The 21,909-nt window shown below is 38.4% G+C and overlaps 1 protein-coding gene across 9 annotated transcripts in view; it reads right to left on the bottom strand.

Moving 5' to 3' along the window:
- Positions 1–283: 283 nt before the first annotated feature.
- The window catches only part of PKIB (cAMP-dependent protein kinase inhibitor beta), a 145,436-nt gene continuing 123,810 nt past the window's right edge, over positions 284–21,909 (bottom strand). For 7 of the 9 annotated variants that reach the window (XM_081828896.1, XM_081828895.1, XM_081828894.1 and 4 more), the window contains 2 exons: positions 5,794–5,970; positions 284–1,036 (listed from right to left, as the gene is read on the bottom strand). In XM_081828896.1, the coding sequence (XP_081685022.1) occupies positions 969–1,036; positions 5,794–5,970 (245 nt within the window). In that variant the 3' untranslated portion in view covers positions 284–968. Of the gene's footprint in view, positions 1,037–5,793; positions 5,971–18,290; positions 18,313–18,495; positions 18,570–21,909 lie in introns of those variants that run through there. The other 2 variants (XM_081828899.1, XM_031032227.2) reach the window with 2 other exon arrangements.

Genomic DNA, 21,909 nt, shown 5'->3' with positions numbered 1-21,909 from the left:
TTTGGTTTTGTTTTTGTTCCTTTGAAAATATATGCTTAAATATATATTAAAAGCAAGTATTTTGCTATTTCTACCTACAACATTCACTAAATATTTATGTGTTATGTTAGCTACTTTAGGAAAGATATAAAAATTAAGGTCTGCATTCCTGAGGAAATCATTTTAGAAACAAGTTACAAGACACAAAAGCCCTAAGAATAAGAAAAGACAGTATAAAGCAACTAGTAAAGTGTTTTGTATAATTCATATTAAAGAAAAACATATGCACACACGTACGCCAAAGTTAAGGAAGATAGCAAAATTCATTTAATAGGCATGTTCCACATAAACGATTCGTCACAAATTTTGTGTTCTGAGAGTCCACATGAAAAATCACAGTATGCATAGACTAGAAGCAAAATGAATCAAACAAAAACATCCTGGAGATATTTAGGTTGTCAAACTTTTGTAATTTTTCCAAATCCTTTTAGGGTTTGGGGAAAAGTGTGCATTTTTGATTAAAAATAAATATTCTCTATATGTTTTTGACTATTATTCCTTCCCATCAAAAAAAATGTCCTACAAATTCCATAAAGTTTTAAATGAATAGTGTTTGCTTTATATTTACCAAGAAACGGGTTATCTGTTACCATAAAAATGGAATTAAAAATACATCTGGCCACGTAAATCCAAAAGAGAGCAGTGGATTTTGTTGGGTTTATAGATAATGATATGTATTTAAGTGACCATACATTCTTAACCTTTTCCTTGGGTGCAATTTGGAAGTAATATGCCTTTTAATAACCTACATTGGACATCAATGGTTGCATTCCAAGTGAGTAGCATCACAACAAAATTGTCTAATACACACATGTTGCTTAGGGCTGCAATGTTACCATAGTTACTACCAGATCAAACATCTCAGGAAAGCAGAGACATTAAGTCTTTCAATGTACAGAAATTCAGTACTTTTGATAGTTTTTGAGCCTTCATTTTTCTTCTTTCTTTGGCTTTTCCAATTGCCTTTGTGTTGTTTCTTCATTTTTCTTTTTTACATCTAAAAAAAATAAATATTTTCATTCACTTATAGAATATAGTGAAATATACTTCATATTATACTGGAATGAAACAGTTGGGATTTCCTTTATGCACCCTAATCATTTTCTCCTTGATTCTGACACGCTTTGCCCTCAATCTAGATATGGACACTACACAAAGGAAAGAAATACGGGTCGGTTTGGCAATCTACATTCTGCTAGTTACCTTTCTCTCCTATTCTCCAGAAGTATTACAAGCCAGGCAGTCTCCTGAGGTATTATTACAATCTCCATTTATAGACTAGTCCATCAAAGCATAGACAGGTTAAGTGACTTGCTCCAAGTCACAGAGCTAGTAAATGACAGAGACACAATTTGGTTCCATAGCCCCACCCCCTTAATGATTTCCCCATAGGCATCACACTCTCTCCGACTTCCTCACACTTTCTACCTCCTCTGCTCTTAGGAGATGATCTTTCTACTTCACAGGAAAAAAAAAAATCAAAGCCATCAGATAAAGGCTCCCTCAACTTTCTGCCACCAAACCTCTAAAACTTCGTCATCTGTTTTTCCTACTACCTTCCCTCCTATTACAATGGAAAGTGTGCTCCTCAGGACCGGCTGCACAATTTACTGGAGCCCAGTGCGAAATGAAAATGCAGCACCTCTTATTCAAAAAATATGGAAAACTTCAAGACAGCAACAGTAGCGCCTGACACCGAGTGCAAACCTCTTCTGAGCCCAAGGGCCCTGTGCAACCACACTCACCCAGACCTTTGGAGCCGGGCCTGGTGCTGCTCAGACTTTCCAGGTCTATTCCTTCATGATCGGGGATCCTATCCGTTTCTGCCTCATCAGGAAGCTGACTCTTAACAATCATCCTCCGCCTCCCTTTCACCTGACTTTCCCTTTCTCCTGACTCCTCATTTCCTCAAGTCACCACCACCTTCACACTAACAAAGGCCTTCTTTCAACCACAAATCTTCCACATACTGTCTTGTCTTTTATCCTTTAAAGTGTATCATCCTTTGCTGTCTCCATTTTAAATGAAAACTATTAAGTCTCTACTGCTTCCCCAAAAGTGCTTACTGAAATCATCACTGGCATCTCTGAAGTTAAATCTGATGGACTCTATTCAGTTCTTCAACTTTCATTCAGGAAATATGTATTAAGCATGTATTATGTACCAAGCAGTGGAAAAAAAAAAAAATTCCAGCTCTCAGGAGACTTTTAATGAGGGATGTGGGGAAGAAGCAGAACAAGTAAAATATGTGGTATGTGTGGAGTCCTAAGTGCTATGGAGGAAATAAAAGAATAGGAGTTGTCAAGAAGTCTTGGGGCCTGGAGGTTGTGGTTTTAGATAGGATTTGCTGGGGAGAAGGGGCATGCGAGTGAAGCCCTAAGAAGGGGCGGGGTGAGCTATGCCAGGAGCAGGGAGAGAGCATCCCAAGCAGAGGGAACAGCAAGGTCAAAGGCATCAATGTGCAGGAAGGAACTGCAAGTGGGACAGAAGGGAGAAAAAAGATTGGAAAATGGAGTCAGAGAGATACCAAGAGACCAGATCTTTTAGGTGAAAAATGGCAGCTATCTGGACAAATGGGAAAGCAGAGCTGACAATTTTTGCTGATAGATTAGATGTAAAGATGAGAGAAAGAGGGGAAGACAAGGAGGACTCCAAGTTTTGGCTCTAGCCACTGGAAGTATGAAACTGCCATTCACCAAGATGGAGAAGAGGCAGGAAGAGCAGGTGTCAGGAAGAATATCTGGAGTTCTCCCTATTACCCATTAAGTTTGAGATTCCTGTAAGATAGCTAAGCAGAGAGGTCAAGTAGGCAGATGGATTTATGAGTGTGAAGCCAGAGGAGCTTCTGGCTAGAGATAACAAATTTGTGAGTGATCAGGAAGATTATATTATCCCAGTGAAATTGGACGATATCTCAAGAGGAGGGAATGTTGATAGAGAAGAAGTCAAAAGACAGTTCTGGTACCATCTAATTCATTAAGAGATAGGGGACATTAAGAAACAACAGCAGGGGAAGGAACAGCGAGTGAAGCAGGAAGAAAACCAGGAGAATGGGGTGTTCAGGAAGCCCAGGGAAGAACAGTGTTGAGGGGAAGGGGCACGATCCACAAAGACACAATTGCCAAGAGATCACGTAGGGTGGAGACTAAGAATGGACCACTGATTTCATCAGAGACAATGTCATTTGTGATCTTGAAATAGAGGGGTGGTGTGGTGAGGATCAGAGAAAGAGAGACAAAGGATTTGGAGGCACGTCCATTCTAAGAGCTTTTTACTAGCTGCTCCTTCTGCAAAGACCATGTTTACCTCTGACCTTCGTGTGCCTCTTGCTTTCTTCAGCTGCCACTGAAAACACACCATCGTCATTCAGGTCTCAGGAAGGGTTGCCCTAATTTCTCGGTCTAGAGTCACGCTGTAACTCTACCACAACATCCTATTTCATTCTCTGATAGAACATATCACTTTTGACATATATTTACTTGTTTATAATTTAACTCTCCCATTGGAGATAGAAGATCCATGACAGCAAGACTTTGTCTGATTCACCACTACGCTACGGTTTTTAGAATGGTGCTTAGCACCTAGTGGGCACTAAACTGAACGATGGATCAAATAGTGACAGAGGGAGTTAAGAAAAGGCCCTTTGTGACATTTACCGCTGCCACCCTCTGTCATTTCTTGCTGATATGTTACCAGGCATCATTGTCCTCCCTATCATGGTTATTAATTTATAAGACATAGATTAAAACAGAGTATGAACCAGTCAAATTTCAGGCAGGTTAATTTCATGCAGGACGCAAGGCATTTGAGATCCTAGAGTTCTTCCCGCCTAAAAATATCAAAAACAACGACAACAAAAACCAAAGAGGACAGATCTGAGGGAAACTATCTAAAAACCACTTAATAATCCACCTAATAATCCCTTTGCCCTTCCCTCTAAGGGAATGTGATCTTGCTTGGAACAATCCTTTTTCTTTTGCTAGTAAATTCCTTGGCTCACCCTCCTTCTCATAAAAACCCTTCATTTTGTACAACTCCTCAGGGCTCCCCTCTAACTTGTTAGATAGGATGTTGCCTGATTCATGAATCCCTTAATAAAGTCAATTATATCTTCAAATTTACTTAGTTGGATTTTTGTTATTTAACGATATAAAAATAGTAACAATATTCTTTCAGATAATGGTCTCTAGTGACCAAAATAAAATGGTGAAGATTACTAATTCTCCTACCGTGTATTTTTTCTCTTTCATTTAGGTAATGTCAACAAGCATTAAGGTTGTGTGTGTGTGTGTGTGTGTGTGTGTTTGGGGCATGTAAACTTTAATTAGGCCTGTCAGGCTAATAAGTAACTTAGCTTCTCCACCTCTCTGGTTGAGGATGGCCCTTCAACAGCAATATCATGTTCTGGTAACCATATTCCATTTTCAAACTTAAAAGGCCAAAACCATTACACACATTTTTATTTATTTTCTTTCTTTCCCTTTTCCCATCTTATAATAGTTTGTATGGGGGCACCTGGGTGGCTCAGTCGGTTAAGCGACTGCCTTCGGCTCAGGTCATGATCCTAGAGTCCTGGGATCGAGTCCCGCATCGGGCTCTCTGCTCAGCGGGGAGTCTGCTTCTCCCTCTCCCGCTCCCCCCTCTTGTGCTCTCTCACTCTCTCTCTCTCTCAAATAAATAAATAAAATCTTTAAAAAACAAATAGTTTGTATGTACATATGTACTTTTTTGCTATTATTTGTAGTGTCTCATATGAGAAATGCAATGACCTCTGGGAACAAGTGAGGTGTCCCTGGCCAAACAAAGATATACTTATTTCATAGGGATCAAACCAGGAACATTTGTAACTTTATCAGGTAACAAATAATGTCCTGAAGCAGAGGACCAAGAGCCTTCTTCTGGGACTTGCATGAATAGGGTGGATGTGTAGAAGCTGCTAGCCTCTTGCCTCCTTGGCAGCAGGAATAAATTTCTACACACATACTGAAGTCTACCTTGACATCTAAAATGGGGCACAAGGCACAGGTATCTTGGTAATGACTTGGAACTGAAATTTTCTTTAACCTTCATGAATGTTTTTTAAATAAAAAGACTTCTTTAAAAATTTACTGACAGTATGATTATATTTATTTCCAGAAGACCAAACTCCGGAAGCTAGATGAACTGTATGTAAGCAATGGGGAGACAAACCCAAGTTTTCCTTCATTGGTTTGACAGCTCCCCTTTGTCCTTAATTCAACTTTTTCCACTGAAGAATGGTTACCTTTTATACAAATACTCACCTTACAGATCTCATCTTCAACTGATAATAAACTGCTTTTTAGATATGAGAAATAGAAGGGCTTATAGAATACTATAGTGAAGCCCAAGCTTCCAAAGTGGTTTGCTAATGGATGACAGGAGGAAAACTATTCTATTTCTGAGTGTTTCTCGATAAATTTTTAAGTTTATTGAGGGAAGGGATTATATTTGTTCACATTTTATTCCCAATAATGAGCACTATGAGTGACTCTACATGTCCACCAAATACATAAATGTTCAGCTTGCACATACACATTGGAAGAGAAAAAGATGAAACTGTTCACTTTCAGAAAGCCTAAAAAAAATGTACTTAGCCTTCAACAAAAATTGACAGATCTTAGTCAACACGTAAGAAAAAAGAGCACTTATAACTAGTTAAAAGTGAGACTGTTCCAGAGGCAAGGATTGATTAAGAAGAGAGGGCTGCTAATTCGAAGAGAATTTGTGCGTTACCTTCCTTCATGGAGAGGGCCTCCAGTTTGAGGGGCAACTCTGAGGGCCCACCTGTCCCGGCTGAGCCCTGGATGTCTGGCACAGCATTCCGGCGGCCGGTCCTGGCCGAAGATGCAAAATTATTGACCACAGACTCCACATCAGTCATTTCTGATGGATCTGTCCTCATAACAACATCTGCAAATAGAACGTGCACATGAAGAAGAGGATGAGCCTATTTTGAGGTAAATGTTCATGGTGGCGGTGAAAGGCGTGGCCAGATCAGAACCACAACAGGCTTGAGAATGGAATCACTGATCACACCTTGCGTCTCTGTCTACTGTTACAGTCCTGAAGCTTCCATTTGCACATTTGCAGCAGTGCTCAGTGTGAGCCAGCTTGCTATAAATAACCCCTGAGCCGAATAAGCCACTTGGATGCTTTAGGGTGCAGTAATCTCTTGCCTTTTGTTCTATTTTTCTGTGGATGGATCAGCCGAATGAGGGCTTGGAAGGAAATGAAAACTGACTTGTTCGGCCCCTCCTGTAGGGACCCTGCCTGCCAGGATTTGTTTGTGGTGCTTGTTCAGGCTGAAACCAAATCACTATAATTTGTAGGGCCCACACGAAACACACTTGGCTCTTACTCCTTAGAAATTCAACTTCATCTCAGAGGTGTTTTGCCCCAGTGACAGCTGCGTATCGCAGTCTGCTCAGGCCTCAGACCTAATTTTCAACAGCCTCATGTTCGTGTTTAGGAGAGTAGAACCTGTATTGCCTCTTCTTTTATTTATTTATTTATTTTTTTTTTTTAAAGATTATTTATTTATTTATTTATTTGAGAGAGAGAGAATGAGAGACAGAGAGCACGAGAGGGAGGAGGGTCAGAGGGAGAAGCAGACTCCCTGCCAAGCAGGGAGCCCAATGCGGGACTCGATCCCGGGACTCCAGGATCATGACCTGAGCCGAAGGCAGTCGCTTAACCAACTGAGCCACCCAGGCGCCTGCCTCTTCTTTCCTTTAAGTGGACCTGGTAATTCCTAGCGCTTTTCAAAGCATTCTTTTTTTTTTTTTTTAAAGATTTTATTTATTCATTTGAGACACAGAGATACAGAGAGAGAGAGAGAGAGCATGAGCAGTGGGAGAGGCAGAGGGAGAGGGAGAAGCAGACTCCCGGCTGAGCCAGGAGCCCGACGCGGGGCTCGATCCCAGGACCCCAGGATCATGACCCGAGCCGAAAGCAGACGCCTAACCATCTGAGCCACCCAGGCACCCCCAAAGCATTCTTTATCGTCCTAGTAATTGTCTCTACGAAAGAATTCTCAGGAAATCATTTACCGTACAGGGAGGCAAGGAGGCAGCCGATACTGTTTGTTCTAAAACTAACCCTCTTTCATATGATGTTTTCTAATGAATCTTCCCTAAGAAGTCAAAGCTGAGTAGGATCTCAAAAGCCGTGGTGGCAGCAAACATTTATTGAGAACCTATTAAGTCCTAGGCCCACAGCTGGGCAACTGAGAGTACAAAGGAATAATAGACTCTCCGTTTTTAGGGGACTTTTACTCTCAAAGGGGAGAAAGAAGGTATACATGCGAGGACAGATAACATCATACCACAGAATGTGCTGAGTATCAACCAAGGGATGGAGGCAATCAATTGTGGTACTTGAGGGCAGAAATATGTGAGTCTTGACCTACCCATTTCACTGTTGTTGGAAGAGGGCCCTTTCCAATCGGTTAACTTCAATTCAGGAAATGATAAAAACAAAGTGAAACAGTCACAAAACACAGTGCGTTTCGTATTCGAAACACAACTCCTTTGGTTCAGCGGACCCAAGGAACGGCACGCTGAGCTTAGCGTGGGCCTCGGGAGTCCAGGAGTAGGCGAGGCTCCTTTCCCAAATAGGCTCATCTTTGCAGGAATCGTGGAAAATTTGAGAACGAGGCTAGATTTTCAGACACAACTTTGGAATCAATTAGACTTCTCACTGTTTAGTATTTGCCAACTGTCTGGCATTGACGGACAGCGTAGAATAATCTAAAGGGCACCAGACTGTTAAGACAAAAAGAACTTCACCGCATTACAGGCTTGTAGGTGATACTGGCTAATTCATTTAATTTCTCTGAGTCACAGTTCCTCCCTGTGTAAGGGGTATAAAAATACTAGCCTGACTGATTCACAGTATTCTTGGGAAGAACTAATGAGATAAAGGATATAGAAACTCCTCATAACTCTAAAACCATATGTTTGTTTACTGGCATCATCGTTCACATCTCACAAAGTTTTATTTACTCCACCGCCCCTCTATGTATCCCTTTAATCCTACCAAGAAACATCTTCCTACCGGAAGAGGAAGCTTCCTAGGAGGGAAACTAGATTTATTCAATACAACATGAACATTTTCATATCTATTATCTCACTTTAAACCTCCCAATACTCTTATGAGGTAGTAAGGAATAATCCCCACTAGATGGATATGGAGACCAGGGCTCAGGGAGTTTAAATGATTTATTTAGTCACACAGCTGCTCATGTAGCAGACAAGCAAGCAAATCCAGTTTCAGTTCACTCTTAAGGCACGATGATGTGGATTACCAAAAAATTATCTTCCCAAATCCCTGTGATATGTATAGACAGACATACAATAGTTACTTTCAACTCTGCCCTGCATTACTTTTTAAATAGGGAAAATTATATATATACGTATGTATGTATGTGTGTGTGTTTGTGAGGGAGAGAGGAAGAGAGGAAGAGGTTCCCTACCATTTCACAGGTGTTCTTTTCTGGCTTAAATGTTTGGTTATCTTGTGAGCCTCCTCCTTGTGCCCCCAGCCCCATGATACATGAATGTTAATTAGAGATCTCTTCTCTATAGCTTGTGAGATGTGACTGACACCAAGTTTGGAAAAAGACCCCATTTGCAGGCTTCTACTCTGTCCTCAGCCAGTTAACAGCGCATCAGAAGCCATGGGCATGATCAAGTGTTTATTTCTGTGGAGCATCTTCCTATGTCACGCAAATAAGTTAACTATACTAAGATTGGAGGACCAGTTCTATGAATACCTTGATTATTCCTGGCCTGATATCCAAAATCTTAAAATTGAAGATAATGATACATATAAAAATATTAAGATATGCTATTTAGAATATTTAAATGCTATATATTTTATGTTAAAGGTATGAGTAAACTTCTTCAGTAAGATGCTCTATGTTAAAAGAAGTATTGAATTAGAATTTGTATATTATTGAAAGGGAACTTCCAAAAGGTGGCCTATAGAGTAGGCGGTCAACATGGAAGAAGAAATTCTGGTCTCCAAGTTTATTTCAAGGCTTCTTTGCTGTTGGCTGCTATTTTGGAAGTTTTTGCTTTTGCCTTTACATTATTATTTCAGACATAGGCTTTCTAAATGAACCCTTTTTTGTCAATTAGTGTTAGAAAACAAGATCATCACAAAACTCTCAAAAAGTCTGTCAAAGTTATACTCGTTAACTACCATTTTAAGATCAGAAACAGAACTGGATGTGAAGGGAGGCCAAGCCAAACAGGCTGCTTTACTTGGGAGCTTTACTTGGTCATTTCCAAGCTCTCTCTCTTCCTTCCCAGGACCATCTTCCTTTCAGAGCCTGCCGTGCTGAGTGGCCAGGATGCCAAGCTCCTCCGCAAAACAGCAGTTCACCCAGCCCGGCCCTCCAGGGCTGTGGCGAGAGGGAATTCTCTACTGTGAAAAATCATCTCATCTTCCTGACAGAAGGTGTCGGTGGCTTAGAGCTCACTGGGGGGTAGGAACACTGGAACCCACAGGGTGATTCTCAAACGGGCTCTTTTCATTCTCTGGCAAGGAGATTTATTGCAGCATTAGAAATAATCTGGAAGTCTGTGAGGGAAGAATGGTCGAATAAACTATATATATTATATCATGGAACATTATACAGCTACTATAAAGAATGTCCTAAATCCAGTTAGATCTGGGGCGCCTGGGTGGCTCAGTCGGCTAAGCGGCTGCCTGTGGCTCAGGTCATGATCCCAGGGTCCTGGGATAGAGCCCCGCATCGGGCTCCCTGCTCAGCGGGAAGCCTGCTTCTCCCTCTCCCTCTGCCTGCCACTCTGCCTACTTGTGCTGTCTCTATCTCTCTGTCAAATAAATAAATAAAATCTTTAAAAAAAAAAAATCCAGTTAGATCTACCTACAGAAATGTGTCCATGACACATTGTAAAATAAAGCAAATTTTAAAAGTAATACACTGTGGGGGAGGGGAAGTAATGAATATAATATGATCTCAACTTTGTAAGAAGAATAAAAAATGCTAGCTGAAAATATAAGAGAGAACAAGGAGAATATTAACCATTTGGTGGTACTTCCTTATGTATGTTAACTTGTAATAATGAGCATGTATTATCATTGTAATTTAAAAGTACTGAAAGACACGGGGCGCCTGGGTGGCTCAGTTGGTTAAGCGACTGCCTTCGGCTCAGGTCATGATCCTGGAGTCCCGGGATCGAGTCCCATATCGGGCTCCCTGCTCAGCAGGGAGTCTGCTTCTCCCTCTGACCCTCCCCCCTCTCATGCTCTCTCTCTCTATCTCATTCTCTCTCTCAGATAAATAAATAAAATCTTTAAAAAAAAAAAAGTACTGAAAGACATTCACCTGGCAAAACTAAGAATACACAGATATTCTAGCACAGAGAGTCTCTAAAAGTCACACTTTGACAATTTAGCCAAAAATAGCGTATCTTTAAGTGTAAGCTTCTCCCTGTCCAAAGAGTCATCTTACGTGCCTGTCGTTATTATCTTCTGCAACATTGATTGCATATGTCTGATTTTTTTTTTTTAGAGGGATGATTATATACATAGTAAAAGAAGATCAAAATGGAGCAACCAAGTCTAGCTAAAAGAGTCTCCTTTAAAATAGGGTTGGGAGGCCATGAGGGAAGAGGAATTTATGCACATCCTCAACAGAGAAACTATGAACTTTTTGAACTTTTAAGCCAGCCGCAAGCCCTCAGCCTGGACTTAACTTCCTCCTCACCGTGGCAACTGGATCACCCATGGTCTTCGCTTCTAAAGGAGCCAATTTGGTTTAACAAGCTTCAATCCTTCATTTGCATACACAACCAATCCCAGTTAACCCAACTTCAATCCCTCTTTCTCACACAGAGGACCTGAAAACTACACTCCTAACCTTCCACCTTTATAACTCTGCCCGCCCCCCCCACCCGCCTTTGTCTTCCTTGGAACACAATATGGGTGTCTACCTGAATCTGTTTTTCCCTAACTGCAATTCCAATTGCCCAAATAAATGTCTATCTGCTTTAATTTTCAGTGAATCCTTTCTTGGTCAACATTATATAGAGAGAGAACTGCTCTCTTCAAATGCTTTGTGACATTTAAAAAATATATAAACCCACAGAAAGAGGAGGAAATAGTACTAATAAATAAATACAGAAGAGAGATTAACATCCAAGTTCTTTTAATTTTCTGGGCTTAAAAAGCTAATTAGGTTTATGTTTGCTAACCAAGGCAGCTGACTCACTAGCAACTCTTCCTCTTCTTCTACAGAATTAGGTGGGGAATCTGGGTGAGTTCTGCTTTGTCAACTGCGGGTGATTACAGGAGCTGAAACCATTTGGATGTTTGGGGATTTCACAGATGTCCTCGCATGCCCCCAGCAAGGTGATGTAATTTTCATCTTTTGAAAACACACCATTTTCAGGGTGCCTTAACCAAAGCCCGTCCCCCAGTCACATATACACACATGCTGGCATTTGCAGCGATGCAATATCGAAAATGCAACATCAGCACAACTGAGGAGGACAGAGATGTTCAAGCTAAATGGAGACCTGGAGGAAGACATATATATATGTAATATATATGTACTTTACATATGTATGTACACATGTGTATTTATATATAAAATCACTAGTCAGCTCCCAGTGGGCTCAAAAGAGCCTGCTAAGAAAGGAGTGTGTTAGTACGTTTTAAGTATAATCAGAAACAAAAGTTTTTGCAACTTCTTTCTCTCCCAATGGAGATGGCCCACCCTCTTAGCTCACACTCATTCTTTTCTCAAGTTTCCTTACTTGAAGCCAAGACAGCAAGAAGGTGATTACCTTCTCTCTAATCTCTGGATCCATATCACTCACTTCATCCCCCACAGTGAAACTCATTCTGCATGTAAGACTTGAAATACACTTCTTACCCGCTAAATTAGTTCTCTAGGGGTATGAGTCAGGCTATCTGAAAAAAAAACACTTAAAGTAACAAAGAAGAAATATATTTCCAAAAAATATATTTTGGAAAATTAGTGCTTTTCCTGGTCAAAAGAAAGAGAGGATGAGATAGAGCAAGACATGGACTGGTCTCAGTTGATAAATTCCTCATCTGTCTCTCTCCCGCTTCCAGCACCTTAATACCTTATGCTAGATTTCTTCAGTTCTCTGCCTACAGCTCGTATTTTGCAAGATTTTCTGTTCTGGAGTGCAAAAACTTCTTCCAAACAAGGTGAGAGAACTATAATAATTGCCTCTTAATGTGGACCAACAAAAACAGATGATCATTTATTCATCCAGTCGACATTTATCAAGCTCCTACTAAATTATTAAGTGCCAGGCCCTGTGCTAGGCCCACAAGCTACAAAGAGGAATCCACAGTCTGGTGAGATCAAACACATTTTGATCTTTTCAGTAGCTTTCTCGTCCTCAAATCCTGTTCTTTGGAAATAAAGTGTCCACCTCTAAAAATGGGAATCCTAACACAGCTATTCACCTAAGTACCAAGACCATTTCAGGCTAAACAGAGTTTACATGAAATGTATACCTATATAAAAACTATTTTTTTTTAACTTAGAGATCTTCCTTTTTTTTTTTTTTTTGGTAATTCCTCCACATATGGAGTTTCTGTGCCTCAAGTACAAGCCAGAGGAAATTCTACCTCTTGTCTGTTGACACACATATTATTTTTCATGCTTAAATTCTTGCCTGATAATGATTTAAACAGACCCTTCAACATATATTGGTAGGCACATGAAAGCTATTTTTACCACCAGAATTTTTGACAACTTAAACCTAAAAATTCTAAATATAACAAATTGATTTTCCTATAATCTTCCAGATAAAGTAGTGGGCAAATCTGAAAACCTTTCTGGCACAATAACATTCTTATACTAAGATAGGGTCACTTAGAATAACAATATGGACTGATGTGGATAAAGATAAGAACATCGAATTCACTAAGCATGTAATCTCCTTGAGTGTAGGGGTCACATTTAACTGGCCATCCTACTTTTTCTTTTCCTGCTAGAAAAACTTACCCAAAACACGTTCTCCATAAAGGATTGTGGGGAGTTAGTTTGCCACAGGCCAACCCCTACCCCTTGCAGCTTCCCAAAATAGTAAGAGATACAGACCCAGACACCAGTGATGCATTAACGTGATACAGCCAGTTTGTGTTTGTTTGTGTGTGTTTTCTAAGTTCAGACAGTATTCTTTCTGCCATTATCATGACTCCCCCTGCTCCTCTCCAAAACAGATTTCCCTAATTATTAGTACGTTATCTTGAGCAGCACATACGTGTGTGCGGGCATTATGCATGATGGGTGGTATCCAGCACACACAGTGATATTTTCAGTTCTCCTTTAGATGAACGTAATTCTAAATGGTTTTAAGTTGTTGCAGAGTATCCCTCTTATTTTACATCTGACATAGTTTGGGCCTTTTACTTCCCACCTTTTTATTTCTATCTTTCTGAGTGATCAGAATTGAGAGCACTTAGCTTGATGGGGCGCCTGGGTGGCTCAGTTGGTTAAGTGACTGCCTTCGGCTCAGGTCATGATCCTGGAGTCCCTGGATCGAGTCCCGCATCGGGTTCCCTGCTTGGCAGGGAGTCTGCTTCTCCCTCTGGCCCTCCCCGCTCTCATGTGCTCTCTCTCATTCTCTCTGTCTCAAATAAATACATAAAATCTTTAAAAAAAAAAAAAAAAAAAGAATTGAGAGCACTTAGCTTGAATTAGAAGGAACCATTCTCATTTTTTTTGCCCCCACTTTACCTCAAACCCTACCTGTACGCCTTCATTCTCACATATTCCTCACATTTTCCTTTCTATTCAAGGGACTCAAATATCACTGTTTTCTTATTTTATTAAGGTTCTGGAGCCTACTTAAGGAGGCATGTGGATTCAATTCAAAAAGTATTTATTTAACACCGACTGTGTGTAAAGCACTGTGCTATTTACCACAGTAAGTAAAGACTTCTCCTGCCTCAACTGGAGACCTGGAAAGGCTGCATGCCAGGCAGCTCCCCGACATGCACAGAGGAAGGAGTGGTTAGTTCCAAAAGAGAAGATGGGGCAGAGCTGCAGAGGGGGGTCCCAGGGAAAGAGCGAGCAAATTCCAGAGAGAGACTGCTCTCAGATCATTCACTTCTCATCTTTGCCTTTCCAACCATTTTCGGACACAAAGTGTTCTTAGCTTTCAAAAAAGGCACAAAGACTCTCCAAGCTCACAAAAGCCCAAGAACTGAATTTGCACAAAAATGAAATAATTTTGAGGATCCCATGGTTTGCTTGCACCATTTCCATGCCAGAGTGAACACAACCTGTCTGTGCAGGGGGTGTCAATGCAAGTCCTAAGAAGTCAGTTCCTTTTTTTAATGAGACGGTGGTTTTAAAATGTCAAGTGACTTTTGATGACATCAGTAGGAAGGAGAAAAAGGGAAGCTAATCTGACCAACGTGGTCATGGTAGAAATGACTTTGTATCCCTCTAAATAGTACACGGGCTGGCACATAGTTGCCCAATAAATTCAATAAATAAATATTGAATTAATAGCTGATATCTATAAATTATGGGCAAGCAAACATAGCTAGTGAAGGGGCTTTTAATTATTAATATTCTCAATAAAGACTGACGTTCAGTTAATCAAATATTAAAATGAATTTTATGACATTACCAATAAAGTAGGGCAGGATGTAGGCTAGTGGCAAATACAATGCCTTGGAGGCATGGGTAATATCAATTGTCATATGCAGAGCAGAAGTTAATGCAAAAACTCTTATGGAATCACCCTCACCCAAGGATCTGAACAGTTACACTCTTCAGACATCAGGTCTCTGGAAGGGATTCATAAACATTAAACTGTGAACAGACTGCCCTACCTAAAGTCAGTTAACACACAATTCTATCAGCTTTCCCTTGTGCAAATATGAAGTCCTCTAACACTTTAAATAGCCCAGATCCTATAGTTTTAACTCATTCAACTAATTCTCTTTCACCATTTTCATTCTCAACAAGGGGAAAAAATAGAGCCTTTAGCCTCTGGGCTTATTTTCTTTGCCTAAGATTATCATTGAGAGTGATACATCTATGACAAAAAATAGTCCCATAATTACTATTCCAGTATAAAGGTAATCTAAAGCAATAGCTTAAGCTTGGACACTTTAAACTGCCTGCTTTTATTTCAGAAAACTTTTATAACTTATATATGCTCATCTGTCTTCAAAAGGAAAAATGCAGTGATACAAAAGAACTATTTTTACTAACGTACACAAATTTATATATATAAATGTGTACCGTATTCATCAAAGCCATTACTTTAGGAAGCTACATTTGTATTCCACCTCTCAAAATATTTTTGTGATTTCATCAGTGCAACCCACTTTATACTCCTATATAATATAATGGAAGAATAATGCTACATTTAAAATATAACGTTATATTTTATAGTGAACAGTTTTTAATTAAAAACTATCCCAATTGATCACCCATTTCTTTGTACTGAAATGACTTCAGGTTTTCTTCAAAGCTTCCTTAAGTAATTTAGATTTGCATATATTCAGAAGAATTCTATTTCAATATTTCAGAGCAGAGCTTTGAGCAAAGACAGCATTACTGAACTACCTTAATACACCCTTGGAATGACTGCCCTTAAATTAGTTTAGACTGCTTTATTAAGCAGTCCAAATGGAGCAATGGAAAGTTTGGTCACCTAAAAGTGAGCATGTAGCAGAATCTTGCATTGCCTTCTAATAAACTAGCAACTTTCTTTCCTTTTTTTTTTTTTTAATTTTATTTATTTATTTGACAGAGAGAGACACAGTGAGAGAGGGTACACAAGCAGGGGGAGTGAGAGAGGGAGAAGCAGGCTTCCCGCTGAGCAGGGAGCCCGACACGGGGCTCGGGGCTTGATCCCAGGACCCTGGGATCATGACCTGAGCTGAAGGCAGACGCTTAACAACTGAGCCACCCAGGTGCCCCTAAACTTGCAACTTTCAACAAGACATTTAACTTCTCTAAGTTTCCACATTTATCAAAAGTAGAATTAATATTATCTATTTACTACCTTGGAACCCAACAAACTAATGGATATAAATGTGCTTGGTTAATGACCACACAAATGAAATTTGTTTAGAAATCAATCAAATTAATTTATAGGCACTATAATAGATTATCATTATAAACATTGATTATCCTGTTAAAGAAGGCTTTTCCTTTGGCTCTAGAGACAGCCTCTGACATTGTAAGTTACAAAGACAAGAAAAGATTAACACAGAGATATTTCCAGAAATTTGGTGTTTAGGAGGAAAACAAGAACATAAAAAATTTACATTCTGCACCCCAAAACCCCTCCAAGTTGGCTACCTTTCTGCAACATCTCTTCCAGATAAGCCACCTGTCATAGAAGACCGCATCTCGCTTACACCATTCATCATGGTTTCTCCCTAAGGGTAAACCATTTGTATACTTTCAGCAACAAACCATGTTTGAGTGTTTCATTACTAGCTAAAATGGGATTGGAATTCTCTATTTCTTCATGAAACCTGAAAAACAATTCTTAATCTGAGTAATAGCATAACGACATTATATGGTGAGGAAAGAAGGATCACAAAATTCGTGAGAGAATTCTGCCTCCTCAGTAAAGCTCCTCACCCCGTTTAAAACAATGTCTTCTCCCGGTCGCTCCTAACCTCCCTTAACTTGCTCTACTCTCCCTTAGCACTTAGTAGCTATAACACATATTATAACTTACTATGATTGCACTGCTATTTACTATCTCCCTCTACTACAATGTAAGCTCCACAAAGGCATAGGTTTTTGTAGGCACAGGTTTTTATAGGTTTTTCACTGATGTATCCATAGCACTAAGTCATGCCTGGCACTCACTCAGTAGGTACTCTGATAGAGTTTGTTTACTGAATGAAACAATTATCCTTCCACATCTCTCTTTCAAAATGAATTCTTTTCTTTTTGCATATGAAAATAATACATGCTCATTGTTGGAAAAAAAATGACAATTCTTCTGGAAGAAAAAAAAGGAAATTTCCTTTTACCCATTATCCAGTGATAGTACTATTATAATTCTGGTGCATATGCTATCAGAATTTTTTCAGTGTTCACATACACAGATGCACACAAACATCTTACATGTCTGTATTTTGAAGTTAGATTATATTTATTTAATATCATTTTGTCATATCTTTTATAAATCATTTGATCATATCTTTTAAAATATAATTGTTTTCAGGCCAACACAATTCTGAATTTTTAATGAAAGTTTGAAAAAAGAAAATTTTCTAGCAAGCCAACATTTCAGGGCTTATACCAACTATGTAAAATAGACAGAGCCAAAAGCTTAAACATGAAAAACATGACTGAGGACTGAAATCATTCACAAACCTTTCCTTAATTAAATTGAATAAAGTTGATTTATAGGTAAGATGCTTTTAAAAATGTACACAACTTTAAAAGTTCCAGTAATGTCTTTTTCTCCTATTTCATCAAAGTAAAAAAAAATTCTTCGGGATGTCTTTTAGTCTCTTTTTGAATAGATTTAATTTTCATTTTTTTTCTTCCAACTGAGAAAAATGAGGAAATGATTGAGGCTTTTCAAGCTCTGATTTGTTTCCTAAGTTCTCTTCAGTATTTTATTTTTCTTTGCAGAAGAAGAAATCATTTTAGTGTTTCATTAAGCAAAAAATTCAATCAAAATCACAGTAGCAAAAATTTTAAAGTTGTTTTGAGGATTTTCTGGGTCATATAGGCAAAAAAAAAAAAAAATTCCCAACCAAATAGCAAGTAACTTCAGAAAGAAAAGTCCTACCATTGAAATATTTTTGTTCTTCAAATTATGTGTATTTGTTTGTCTACAATTAAGTTAATAGAAATGAAATTATTTATATGGATGCATCTAACTTTTTACAAAAGCCTTTTAAAAATAATACAGTCTGTTACTATGTTTCTTTAATATTATATAAGTTCATTAGAAAAAAATGAATCTTCATGAAAAATGGTATCTAAAATATATTCAACAGGCATAATAAAAAAAACTCAAAGCCAGTGTATATAATAATTTTCAAAACAGATGCTCAGAAAAGCATGATAAGGGAAATATCCAAAATTTTAACAGTAGTTCTTTTGAGTGGTGTTATTATACATGATTTCTATTGTCAGAACTTTGTGCTTTCTAAATTATCTATGATGAAGATTTTCATTATGTGAAAAAAGGTGTAAACATGGGTTGAACACATACCATTTTAAATCACTTTAGTGAAATTCAGTCCATGTGAGTCTGTACTGTAGGGTGGTCATTACTATCTTCATTTTAAAGGTGAGAAAACTGAGGATCATAAAAATGAAATGATTTGGCTAAGCAATGGAGCTAGCGAATGGCAGAGGCAAGCCCAGAAACCATTTCATCTGACACCTCATACATTGCTCCTTCTATTACATCTCACCAAATATTTGTTGAACAGAGACTCAGCCTTCATTCAGCCAACTGTTATTGAGCATTCTCATTCAGGACAAGATTCTAGAGAAATAAGACCAAACACTGTAATTACCAGAGTGGAGACACACACAAAAAAGCATAATGCATGGTCTTTACTCTGAAAAAGTATGTGACCTAATTGTATAGACGAAATACATGCACATTAAAGGGAATGTAAAAACAGAAGTCAACATATGATATATCCATGTAAGTGGTATAAATGAAAAATGCTATAGAAGTGTAAAAGGGAAATGGCTATTGAATTTTGGGGTGATTAAAAGAGACTTCATAGAAGCTATAGAACACACACTGGGCCCTAATATTTGGGAGGGACTCATACAGATAAAAAAGACATGAAAAGGCTTACCAAGCCAGGGAAATAATTCAAGCTAACACATGAAGTGAGTGTAAAAGGCAACTTCCAAGTAAAGGAAAAGGAAACATCTAGCTCTCATGGAATGTTAAGCCACGTAGAGTTGGAAAAATAAGTTGGATCATAGTCATCACTGTAACCCAAATTGCAAAGAAAATGAATGCCATTAAAAGGAGATTGTGGGTGCACCTGGTGCTAAGTAGGTTAAGTATCCCCCACTCTTGATTTCAGCTCAGGTTTTGATCTCAGGGTCATGAGTTCAAACCCGGTGTTAGGCTCCACACTCAGCAGAGTCTGCTTCTCTCTCTCTCTCTCCCTCTCCTTCCGCCCCCCCACTCCTCCTCGTGCACACAAGCTCTCTCTCTCTCTCCCTCAAATAAATAAATAAATCTTAAAAAAAAAAAAAAAAGGAGATTGCGTTCCTCACTCTGAGCACTGGGGAACCATGAACACTTCTAAGTCACATAATAAAAGTGTGCATAAGATGCATTGTCTGCAAATGGAGACTGATGTGAAGGAGTATTGTTAAAAGGCCATTAAAAATGGAAGTTCTGTAAGCAAATCCACCGTAACAGTGATATGCTGATCACAGAATTTATATGTAAATGCAACATACCCAAGAATAACTTCTTATTTAAAAAGGAAGGAAAAAGGTAGAAGGATTTACAATGAGAACTCATTATAAAGTTTAAGGACTTAGATCATCAGATATAAAGATTGATTACAAAGTTTTAGGTATTAAGATAGTGTGGCATTCCTCAAGGATAGACAGAATAATAGAATAAAATAGAGATTCCAGAAATAGACACATATACATATGGTCTTTGATTTGTGAAAAGGGCAAAGCTGGTGGTGTGGTCACTGAAATATTGCTGGTGATCTTGGAGGATTCATAGAGAGGAAACACCAGAAAACTAGGTATTGACATTGATGGGAAGATTGTTGATGATGGAAAAAACAGATGGGGCTTATAATAATTTGTGACAAAGTTCTAAGATTATTAAATAAGTGACTTCAAGTTATGGTTTCTTCCCTTGAATTTTGTATTTAAATATTGTCATACAGATAAATTGAAAGAACAGTATGTAACCTCCATTTGATTTCAACAATTGGTAACAGCTATATTTACTCTCTGTAAACATACAATTTTTGTCAGTCATTTAAAGGAAGCTTCTGATACCATAACACTTCACATCAAATAGTTCAGCATGTATTTAAGAACTATATTCCTCTTTATATCCATAATACTAATTTTTTTTTTTTTGCACATTGCAATTCTGAGATAATTCCCCCTTTCCCTTAAAGTACAGCTTTTAGAAATTCCTTTGGGAAATTAGTGGGTTTTTATGTCTGAAAAGCTCTCTTTTATCCTCATCTTGGTACACTATTCTAGGCTGAAGTCACCTTCTACAAGCACTTCACAATACTAACCTACTTTATTCCATTTTTGCTGTTAAGAAGTTTGTTGAATATAATAATTTTATGTGGTAACTTGGCTGAACCATAGGGTGCCCAGTATTTGTTTAAACAATATTCTGGGTGTGTCTGTGAGGGTGTTTCTGGAATTAACATTTGGATCAATGGACTGAGTAAAGAAGATTGCCTTCTCCGATCCACTGAAGTCCTCAATATAATAAAAGACTAAGGAAGGAAGAATTTGCCCTCTCTGCCTGACTGTCTCACAGCTGGGGCACCAGTCTCTCCCCTGCCTTCAGATTCAGACTGGGACTGAAACTTAAACCATCGCTCTTCTGCTTCTCAGGCCCTCAGAGTTGGAAGGGAACTATATCATTGTCTCTCCTGGGTCTCCTGTTTGCTGACTACAGATCTTGGAATTTCTCAATCTCCGTAATAGCATGAGCCAATTATTTATAATAAATATATACCCTATTGGTTCTGTTTTTCTAGAGAACCCTGATTAATACACTGATGGTATAATTGTCATACTTGGTGGTTTGTGGAGTCTTTTTTTCTGGCTTATTTTGAGGGTTTATCTCTTTGGTGTTCTGAAATGTCATACAAGGTGCCTAGGTACCTTTTTGTTTATCCTTCTTAAGATTTGTTAGTATTCCTGAATTTAAGACTTTCACCAATTCTGGAAAATTCTCAGGTGGTATTTATTTAAATATTACTTTTTTTCTTTATTATTTCCTTGGGAATTCTAATTAGACACATGAGATAGACACTCTATTAACCATGTCTCTCAACCTTTCATAGTTTCCCTTTCTTTTGTTTCTCTGTGTTATATTCTGCATGTATTCAGATCTATCTTCCCATTCACTAGTTACCTCTTCACCTGTGTCTAATCTGCTACATAAACTACATATCAAGTTTTAATTTATATTTTCCATTTCTAGACTGTTTTGCTCTTTTTCAAGTCTGCTTCACTGTATTATAGTATTTTGTTCTTTATTTATAACTTAAATACCCACATTTATCTTTTCAAATATATGAAGCCTATTTTTTAAAATTCTGTATGAATAATCCTAATATCTGAATTCTTTATACTGTGATTATGTTATTTGTTTCTGTATAATCTATCTCATGGTGGCTTATTTCCTTGCATGTTTTATGATTTATGGTTGTAAACTTATATTTTTTTAAACTTTTTCCTTGAAATAACCTGAGACCCTAATTAAAGTGTTTTCCTTTATATAGGCTCTGAATTTGCCTCTACTGGGGTCTGGGAGCACTACCAAATTGGTTAACTTTAAATTCTCAGCATGAAATTTTTCACACTACAAAGTTGCAAACCTGTGTGATTTCCACTTATAATAAATGATCAGGAGAATCCCCCCCCCCTTTTCCACCTAAGTCAAGGACAACATTGGCAAGTATCCTCACTGTCTTCCTTTGAAGGTTAGGGTTTTGCCACATTATCCTTGGACTGAGCATGTCACTCTTCAATAGCCTAAGCCTTACGCTGGGGACCCAATTTCATTTTCCAATTTGGGTGGTTCCTAAGTTTCTTTCCTTGTCCCCAGAACATGGCTTTTTAAAACAGAAATT

The sequence above is a fragment of the Leptonychotes weddellii genome, chromosome 8 (assembly GCF_054177405.1).
Source record: "Leptonychotes weddellii isolate Sample4059 chromosome 8, ASM5417740v2, whole genome shotgun sequence".
In the NCBI taxonomy this organism is placed as follows: Eukaryota; Metazoa; Chordata; class Mammalia; order Carnivora; family Phocidae; genus Leptonychotes; species Leptonychotes weddellii.
The sequence above is the reverse complement of the archived record's forward strand: the minus strand, read 5'-3'. Positions and strand labels throughout refer to the sequence as shown.